At 36.0% G+C, this 10,468-nt stretch overlaps 1 protein-coding gene across 1 annotated transcript; it reads right to left on the bottom strand.

The window, feature by feature from the left end:
* Nucleotides 1-1,826: 1,826 nt before the first annotated feature.
* Nucleotides 1,827-4,927, bottom strand: LOC143588766 (carbon catabolite repressor protein 4 homolog 5-like). Its single transcript, XM_077069688.1, has 11 exons — nt 4,778-4,927; nt 4,613-4,694; nt 4,350-4,393; nt 4,007-4,088; nt 3,786-3,878; nt 3,682-3,714; nt 2,869-2,963; nt 2,694-2,790; nt 2,464-2,549; nt 1,983-2,067; nt 1,827-1,915 (listed from the first exon to the last, which is right to left on the bottom strand). Exons 1-11 carry the CDS (start codon nt 4,864-4,866, stop codon nt 1,847-1,849), a joined length of 855 nt encoding a protein of 284 aa, XP_076925803.1. The 5' UTR covers nt 4,867-4,927; the 3' UTR covers nt 1,827-1,846.
* Between the last annotated feature and the right edge of the window lie 5,541 nt (nt 4,928-10,468).

Raw genomic sequence — 10,468 nt, 5'->3', positions numbered from 1 at the left:
GGAGAAACATAAGCAGTACAGATCTTGACTTTTTCATAGGTATAGGTTTGTTCGGAACAACAAAGGTACAAACAATCCCATGATCCATATGTTTGTAATCCACATTTTATCACATAAAGGTAATAAATCCTCACAAGAACATCTTCGTTGTTTTGTGAGTACCATCTTTAATTTCGATGTAGATCTTCTAAATGTTGTCATTAAACATACATTTTTATTCCGAAAAGTTGTAAAACCAATTCCGTATTTGACAACGGGTTCTACCATAGATAAGAGAAACTAATAGAACCTGTAATTAACGGGATTATATTTAATGATATGAAACGTGGGTTCATGCTCTGCATGTGGTTCATCTACGTTTACTAAGAAATAATATATAAATTTTTTTTAATCGAATTACATTAAATGTTTTCATTATTTTTATTTTCAGGGTGCAAAGCAAATTAAGATGTCTAAGATAATTCTTGCATCAGTAGCAGCTACTGTATTTGGGTTCACAATGGATTATATTGTTTCCACCAATAAGCTTTTTGGAGGTAATATAATATTTAAGTGTGTTTATTTTATAGAATATATCTTACATGTTTTATAATTAGCTCACTCAGTTCAGTAAATGTTTTTTATGTTAATATCTTCTTTTAAAACGTAATTTGATAAATAATAGAAAATCAAAGTTTGTTAAATTTTCATTTATAATGGCAAATAAACCTTCTTATGATATTTCCATAAGCTTAGTTAATACACATTTTGTATAAAATGTAAATATATAGTTTGCGTATTTTGGATAGGTACAACTCCGAAAACAATGAGCCAGGAATGGCATGACGAAACCGAGAGGATGAAAAACGCATGGCCTCGCACTGCTGGACCTCCGGTTGTCCTAAACCCTCTCACTCGCCAAAATTTCATTGTCAACTCTCGTGATTAATTCAGTTCTGAAACCATGCATGTTTTTAGCATGAATAAGGTCTGTCATAAACGTTGTGATCGTCTGTTAAATCTAGAGTTCCAAGTAACTTTTGATGATTAACTTTTTATTACTTTTGTGTTTGTTATCTCAATTAAATAAAATTAAGTTGCATCAATGATGCTTTGTATAAGGTAAGCATACTCCATGTATTATTTTATTAACTATATATATAAGACAAGACGGGTGTTAGAGGTGTATGTAGTTTTACGGAGGAATGTAAAATGAACTGGACTAAACAAGGATTGTCACCTCAAACAGTAAAGAGGTAATAGAGATTTAAAAAGAATGTATCATATTCCAACAAACTTTTTCTCAAGCATCTTCATGTAATGTCTGTTTGTCATGATATGATCTCTTGACTTTTAAAACTTGATGATTGAGCTTGTCTTGTTGACATTATATTGCATCAAAGATGTAAGCTTTGCGTCTAGTTTCATGTGAAGTGAAAATCAATCATCCAATTTCTTAGGTTAGGGTAAATATATATACCTTTTCATATGTATGAACCAAAGCAATTGTTCTATCAAGAAGATGATCTGTGAAACTTCATGTATTTTTCATCTGCTCAAAAAACCATTTAGTTTGCTCAAGAGATTCAACTTCCTTTAATCATATACGAAGGCAAAGAATCTAGAGGGTGAATCCATTTTGATACAAGACCTTTAAACGAGCCCATTTTGGTCAAATTTATAACTTTTTCTAAAAACAAACTGATACTTTTTCTTCAAATTAAAAGTTGTTTCAGCTTAACATCCAACAAATACAACAAATGAACAAAGTAATCATGTTTTCCCAATGAGTGATATGGTCCCCGTTTCCGTTGAATATCACGCTTATACATGACTTCGAACTCTTTGAAACAATTCAACTTCAACATCAAGATACGCAAGAATCACTAGCAAAAGCCAATTCACACACAAGAGCAAGATGATCACTTCCCCACATCTACAAGAAACAAAGCCATGAAAGAAAACACGAGATATGAAAATCAACATTCATGACATGTGCATACTTTACTTGGAAGCCCTCTCGTTTTCTCTAAAACTTCAATTGGTAATGTTTCAAGAACTTTTACAGGAACAAGGTCCTCGGTGTGCCTGGAACGCTGAGATCTTAGAATTAATCTTAACCAAAAAAACATAGAGAGAGAAAATTGCTCAAAAGGTCCCTGCGGTTTGACCATATTGCAAGTTTGGTCAACCTATTTTCAAAATTACAAATTTAGTCCAAATACTTGTGAGAGGGTTTCACGTTTAGTCCCCACCGTTAATCTCAGAGCTCCAAACGTCAACTTCATCCCCTTCGATCAGGGCAAAATCAAAGATTTAACGCATAATCAAAGGTGATTAAAAGTCACCTAACGGTGGGGCCTAAACGTGCAACCCCTCTTAACTAAGTTTGCAACCTTTAAGATTTTGGGACCAAACTTGCAATATGATCAAACCACAGTGACCATCTGTGCAATTTTCTCTAAACAAAAGACTTAAACATACCATATGTAATCAACAGTGCCCATAAATTTTGAGTGAAATGATGTCGCTAACGGTTCTCCATGACTATCTCTAGTCAAATAGCTAGCCTGAAAAATTAAAAAAATTATCATATTAATTCATATCCTTTTAAATGTCACGTTTTATTACAACTGATTATCTGATTCTGCTCATTGGGTATCATGTATTCACGTTATCACTTTCAAAACACAATTTTAAAAGCTAAAACTTACTGGAACACCATGGTACGCACTATTTAGTTTTAAGTTGTGCTTAAGGTAACTTGACTCTTCAGATCCTGTTGCTAGCCTTAGTTCTTCTTTGCTCCACCTATTATTGATAATAATAAAAGTATTTAATAACATATCTGCATTCTAAGAGTTCAAAAACAAAAGAATGTATGCAGACCTAGAAGAGCAATTACGTTGAGACCCAAACCTCGGGTAATCCATTGGACAAATCTGCCCAGATATTTTTTTCCGTTCATGATTTTGGACGTTCAACTGCAACAGAAAAGATAAAAGATGTAAATATCACACCATTGCATTTTATAATGTGTACTATATGTCTATATTAAAGAGGATTAATTTCATATATGCCCTGACAAACTTGAAAATTTTCAGATAAACCCAACCAAAACTAAAAATATCATTTAAACCCAACTTTTAATAATTTTTTTCTTAACGACCATTTTACCCCTTTCCATTATATTTGTTTAAACCCTATTTTTATTTGAATTTTGATCGTCATCGACAATAAGCAAGTGAAGCGAACCATCGTCTCTCCTCTTTTGTTCTCTCGATGATAGATAATCAAACAATCGAATCTGTGTGTTCGAATCAGATAATCGAAACAGGTATAAGCGCATGATAATTAAACGATAAGCAATCTAATATTTTGAGAAAACTATTGTTTATGTATAAATAAAAAAATTTGAAGTTAAAGATGGCCATATATGAAATTTTAAAGTTTCAGAAAAATAAGGACAAAATGATCATTTATTAAATTGTTTTTAATGAATTGGGTATATTTGATATTATAATTACTTTGTGAGGGCATATATAATATTTTTTTTAGTTTTGCATGGGTATACATGATATCTTCCAAGTTTGTAGGGGTATTAAAGAAAGAGGAAATGAAGTACAACAAAAATATCACCGAATTTGTAAGTGGTGTGAGTTAAAAGTAAAAGAATTTAATTCATTCTAGCATCGCACGCACCTCAGATGAAGCTATGAACTGATAAATTGCACTCTGAAAAAAATAATCACAATGATTAACGAGATAAAATAAAATATAATTAGAAGCCACCTAAGCATCGGTACCTGAGGCATGCTATTTAAATCACCACCAAGTACTACAGGTATATTGCCCCATGTTTGTGAAAGTTTATGAGCCTTATTAAGAAACAACCGAATCTGTAACAGAGATATATTATAAGATTAAAACTAAACAAATATGTGGTAAGAAAATGTTATCTAAATATGTAACCAAAATATAAAAATGCAAGGACTTAAGCAAACAAATAAACTAGTTGCAGATATACCTGACCGAGCTTAATGTCTCCACGACTAGGGTTGAAAAGCACATGTGTATTTCCAACCAATATGCTTCGAGAGGCTTGTGCTCTATAGATATATGTAAAACAATTATCTTTTTGCGATTTGATGGATGTTAAAGTTTAAGGAAACAGTAAAGCAAAAAAGAATGCATCATCAAACCACTAATAATATAATTAAAAACAAATATTTGCTAGATTTATGTTATGTGCGATGAATGTGCCTTAGAGTTACACAAATTAGGTTTCACGTAACAGGCACATTTTACAGAGATGTAGAAATGGAAAAAGTGCTTCCATTGTAAAGTGAAAGAAAAGAACTGAAACTTACGTCAAATTTTCAATATCATCAATTTGTTTCTTGTTCCCATTCATCTGTGTGTGTTGGAGAGCAGAGGTCATAATTAATAATCAAAATAAATTTGAAACACTCACAAGCTATACTGGATGTACATATCATCATATTGGAAGGTAATTCTAAACTTGATTTCTTACTTTTTTAATTAAATTAAAATCAGAGTGCAACAATTTATTATTTGTTCACACTTGTAATCCCTCGAGAACAAATATTGTCTATATAGCCTTTTTTCATACCTTTAGAACGCAAAACTGAGCAACACTGTCGCGAAGGCCAAACCGCGTGAACTCAATGTTGTCCTCATGTACTAGAGAAAATCTGATATCAAGAATGCAGCATATTTAGATAACAAATAAATTAATATATACATACTCATATTATATAGCAATAAAAATGCTTACAACTCATCTTTCCAAAAAATAGCACACCCATCACGTGCTTCCCCGGTACGAGGCTGGTAAACTCCTCTAAATCCATCTTTGTGTAGCATTTTACTCAAATCATCAAACCGGTCAACCTCCTGCAAAGGTCAACCAAACATATTAAGAATGAGATTGAAATTGAGATTTCAACTCCATCAAATTCTGTGAATGAAACGAATTTGGCCACAGATTTTTTTCAATATTTAACATTATGATTAGTATAGTTTTCACGTTTTTTTAACTTTAAAGTTTATCCACAGCTTTTATTTTTGATTTTTGAAGAATTACATTTCGACAAAAGTTCTATTCAAAAGCGAACGGGTCAAATATAACTGATACTTTTGTTCATTGTCCATGTCCTCAAGGACGATAAAAATCACGATGGAGGTCGCCATTCAAGGCATTTGGGGCGGTCTCAACGGCACCAATCACACCTATTTATACGGATTGAAAACACAAGTATACGGATTGAAAACACAAGTATTATAATAATAGCAATTAAGTTAAATAGTAAACATTTTAAGAGTAAGAAGAGAACTCGCCTGAAAACACAAGACGGTCGGATTATAGCGATTGATCTCGTTACATAAAAGCCTTCTTCTGTAATCCCATCTCATGTATTTAGGGACGACATCAAAGTACAAATCCTTATGCTTAGAAGCATTTTCAACACCCAGAATATTATAGGATACAAATACAAACTTATCTGCAGTATGTATATAAACCCACCCCTTATAGATTGCATAAACAAACAAACAAATAAAGATAGATGGGATGGGATGGGATGGGTAATTAGGTACCTACCTGTGTAATTATTATTATTATTATTTGAAAAAACCCATTTGCGATATGCTTCATCATCATCATCATCATCAACTAGTAGTAGACGGTGTTTGTTCTTGCGCTTGAGTGATTATGATTGGCGGTTGGGGTTAACTTCTTTCGTTTCTTATTAGTAGAATATGAAACATTCTTCTTCTTCTTCTTCATGATTGGGCAGACAAACCAAGTTTCTGAGGAGCATGTAGGGTTTCTACCCTGCAATCTGGTTAACAAAACACACAGGTTTTTGGTTTCAAAATCGGTTTGGGTTCGGGCTGGTGGTTAACGTAATCAAGGATATTTAGCCAGAGGAAATATGTAAAAATTCTTTAAAATTTAACTTTGATTATTATAATTTTGTTTTTATAATTGTATTTCAAATATCATGTTGCAAGTTATATATATATTTACTAGGTTAACGACCCGGATGATACACGGGTATGATAAACTAAATTTGATTAACAGTTACAAAAAAATTAGATGCGTTCAAAGCGAACCTGATAAACCACCTCCTAACCGACTACGTGCTACTTTAAGTGAGCATGCTTAAAGCAAAGAATCTAACTCAACCAACCAAACCTAACATATAAAAGAGAAGACGTTTAAAAATCAAAACATAGCAATAATCAGTTTCTAACACAAACTTGAACTTGTTCATATTTAGTCTTCAGTAGAACTTCTTCATCAACCTTGGATAGGACTTTAGATAATCCACCTTGGATAAGACCTCTAAAAAGTTACGACCGCATACAAAAGCTTTTCATAGGTGTCATAAGCATTAAGATCAACTTTTCTACCGATTGGGGCACCTTTCATATTGATCTTCACAAAAAACCCTTTTTGGCAATTTTTGACCGTTTTTTTCGTTATGAACAACGTTGTTCGAAACGACAACATTTTAAGAATCAGAAACATGAGCTTGTTTTGAGCTGCTACTTGCAAGATCAAATTTTAAAAAAAAAACCCATGAAATTTTACAGCTAAAATTAATGAATCTGTTGTTGTTAAAATACTGGTGGTAAACCCATGATACTGTAAAATTTTAATAACTGATGTTGGGTGTAGATTTTATTATCCTCGGAATTGAGCATAATTTGAAGATGTTGACTTAAGCTGTTATTCTGAGGAAGGTACGTTGACTAATTCAATTGTCCTATATTATCTAATTGTTTTGCAGATAAGAGCACGTGTTAAATATGTTTGTAAGAACGTGGATTGCAACGGAATACTGGTTGAACTTCGTCAACAAACAACGTGGGCAGCAACGGCTTGTTAAAGACTTAGTCTAGGGTTTCCGGAATAATCGGAATAACAGTTGTAATCTTCTTATTATAATTTCGAGCTGATAGTATCAATAGGTCACACACAATTCACTGTTTAGCTACTATTACTCATTGTATCACTTAGCTCACGATCACTTGTCAGCTCCAACCTTTGTAATCACCGATTTTGTTATTAATAATATTGACGGTGATAGTTTTCACCGTCCGGGGGTTTTTTGTGCCGGAGATCATAATAATCAAGCGTAATTCGACTAAAAGTTAAGTTCATAATCTTTAACCGAACAGATTCGACTAAAGATTACGTTGTAAACTCTTGACCGAAACGAAGATTATCATAATCAAGGGTTTTTTCCCTCGTAATCACATCCTAGTGTTCAATCTTTTTACCACTAAGCACCTCGCCTCACGCACTAATTTGATCAAAAGTTAGTTTGTTAATTTTTTACCGAAACAATTTGGCGCCCACCGTGGGGCAAACGGTGCTTTGATCATTATCAACTTTCAAACTAAACCCTACTTTCAATATCCATAACATGTATTCCCAACCAAAGATTGTTTCTTCTTCTGCCGCAGCCTCGAATTCCTCCGGGAAACCTTCCATGCCTCCTCCTCCCACTGTTTCTGTTATTCGAAAGAAACCTGATAACATTCAGAAGAAAGCTGCTACTCCAGTATTTTCGGGAACGAGACCATCCCCCCAGGATCCCGTTATGGTATCTAATAATGAACTTTTGTCTATTTATAAGCGGTTACATGAACAGATGGATCGCCAGAACAAGACCAACCAGATGCTGGTGAAGGAACTAGAAGATATTAGAAAAGCCAAGAAGCCGGCGGAAGAATTCACGCCATTAATCCGGAGATCTCTGGATTTCACTCCTCCAGGATCCTCAGGATTGGTGCGTCCAGAGCCAACCACGGCGTACAACCCTGGATCCTCGCTCTTCTAGCACTCAGGGTCTGCAAGATTGCACTTACCTGGACCTCAAGGATACCCGTATGCGTCATCTGCTGGGCCTAATCAACATGCAGGATCCTCAAGATTGTCGCAGTCGGAAGGATCCTCAGGATTATTCCAACAGTCCGGATCCTCAGGATTGTTCCATCAGGCTGGTCCTTATCAGCAGGCGTTATCCTCAGGATTGTCACAGCAGGGAGGATCCTCAGGTCCTTATCAACAGGCGTTATCCTCTGGATTGTCGCAGCAGGGAGGATCCTCAGGTCCTTATCAGCAGGCGTTATCCTCAGGATTGTCGCAGCAGGGAGGATCCTCAGGTCCTTATCAGCAGGTGGTATCCTCAGGATTTCCTCAACAGGCAGGATTCTTCGGAGTGCCTCCATCAGGATCCTTCAACCCTCAACAGCCATTTGCTCAGACTCAGTAATTTTGCAGGGTCCTCTGAGATGCACCAAGAAGACTTCATCCCGATGCAGGCTAACACTTCGGCCACTCCATTTCTCGCTCCAGGAAACGCTATGTTTGGGAATACCAGCTACAACACCTAAACTGTGCCTCAGAATATCAATCAGGGTAACACTTTCAATACAATTCCTTTTAATGCTAATCAAGGATTTTTGCAGGATGCAGGCATAAATTCAGGTTTAGCCCGAGAATTACAGAAGCTTAAGGACATGATATCGAATGTCCCCGGTGTAATACGTCCCATAGCTGAAGTTCCCACTGATAGTCACAGGATATCCCGGTTCGTGCCATCAATTAGCGACGTGCAGATCCCAAAACGGTTTCAAACCCCAAATATGAAACTATATGATGGCTCGACGGATCCTAAGGAACACGTCACACAATATAGAGAACGTATGGAGATGAATCCAATCCCTGTGGAAATTAAAGAAGCATGTCTTTGCAAAGGATTTGGATCTACCTTAACCGGAGCAGCCATGAAATGGCTACTAAGTATTCCTCCTAACACTATCAATTATTTTTCTCATTTAGTTAACATGTTTAACAACCAGTTTTCTTGCAGTAGAACTTTTGAGAAAATGACAGGTGATCTTTATAGGGTTACCCAGAATCCTAAGGAATCCTTGAGAGATTTTATTACCAGGTTTAGTAAGGAATCGCTGGAAATTCCGAACCTAAACCCAGCTTCAGCAGTGGAAGCTCTCAAGTTGGGGCTAAAAAAAGGTTCCTCTTTCTATGATGATCTCGTTATGACTCCATGCAGGTCTTTAGACGAAGCAAGAAGCAGAGCTCTGAGGTTTATCAGGCTAGAAGACGACAAGAAAAACTCTAAAGTCGATATCCCGAAGTATGATCAGACGAACAGGAAATTCGAATCCTCGGGAAAATCATATCGAGCAAAGCCTTACTACAAGCCTGATAACCCCAAGATTAATGCAGTAGATGAAGAAAATAATGAAGAATATCCTAAGATCTCTGAATATTGTTTTTCTGTTGATATCGGTGGATTAATGTGTGCCATGCAGGATTTAGGTGAGAAAGCTAGGTGGCCAAGGAAAGTGGAGAAACCAGGATCCTGGAAAGACAAATCAAAATGATGTGCCTTCCACGAAGACTTTGGGCACTTGACTGATGATTGCATTGCACTCAGAAGGGAGATCAGCTATCTTCTCGGCAAGGGCCACTTGAAAGAGCTACTTGGTAAGAAGAAGGGAAGAGAATAGAATCCCGAGAAAATTCTTGAAAATCAAACTCCTCCACCAACAGATGCAAGAACAATCATGTTCATATCCGGAGGATCCGACATCTGTGGAACCTCTTATTCTGCTGCAAAGAGAAATGCTGACCAAAGAAAGTTAGAAGTGGCTGACAGGCCAACAAAGACATCTATTCTCACTAAAGAGAGGATTATATCCTTCGAAGAAAGCGATAGAGTCGATGTTCAGGATCCTCATCATGATAGTTTGGTAATAACTTTATATGTGGCTAACCATTATGTTCGCAGGATCCTCATAGATGGCGGAAGCTCTGTCAACATTATTCAATTAGACGTGCTGAAAAGGATGAATATTCCTGAGGATGAGATCGTTCCCAGTTCCTCAGTATTGGTTGGATTCAGTGGAGAAACTAAAAACACTATTGGGGAGATTAAGTTCCCAATGTAAGTTGAAGGGGTAAATAAAATGCAAAACTTTTGTGTTATTGACTGTTTATCTTGTTGCAATATTATATTAGACAGGCCCTGGATACATGACATGAAAACTTTTGTGTTATTGACTGTTTATCTTGTTGCAATATTATATTAGGCAGGCCCTGGATACATGACATGAAAGCAGTTCCATCCACTTATCACCAATGCGTGAAACTCCCAAGTCCGTGGGGAGTTATCAAAATCATCAGTGACCAACAAGACGCAAAGAATTGATACACCTTCCATGAAGTGTATTGCCAAACCCCAGCAGGCGTAGCAATTACAGAAGCCAGCACGAGGCATAATAGAGGCCAGGGAAAAAGAATCAAAGAAGTACCCCTTTATCCCAAGGATCCTGAAGTCAAAGTGCTGATAGGAACTAGCATTCCTAAGGATATCGTGTCAAAATTGCTCAATTTCCTCAAGTCAAGGCTGTCAACATTTGCATGGAA

Source organism: Bidens hawaiensis, unplaced genomic scaffold (genome assembly GCF_021521415.1).
Source record: "Bidens hawaiensis isolate Kalapana, Puna unplaced genomic scaffold, B.hawaiensis_p1.1 tig00036760_1, whole genome shotgun sequence".
Lineage (NCBI taxonomy): Eukaryota > Viridiplantae > Streptophyta > Magnoliopsida > Asterales > Asteraceae > Bidens > Bidens hawaiensis.
This window is presented reverse-complemented; position numbering and strand designations above follow the sequence as displayed.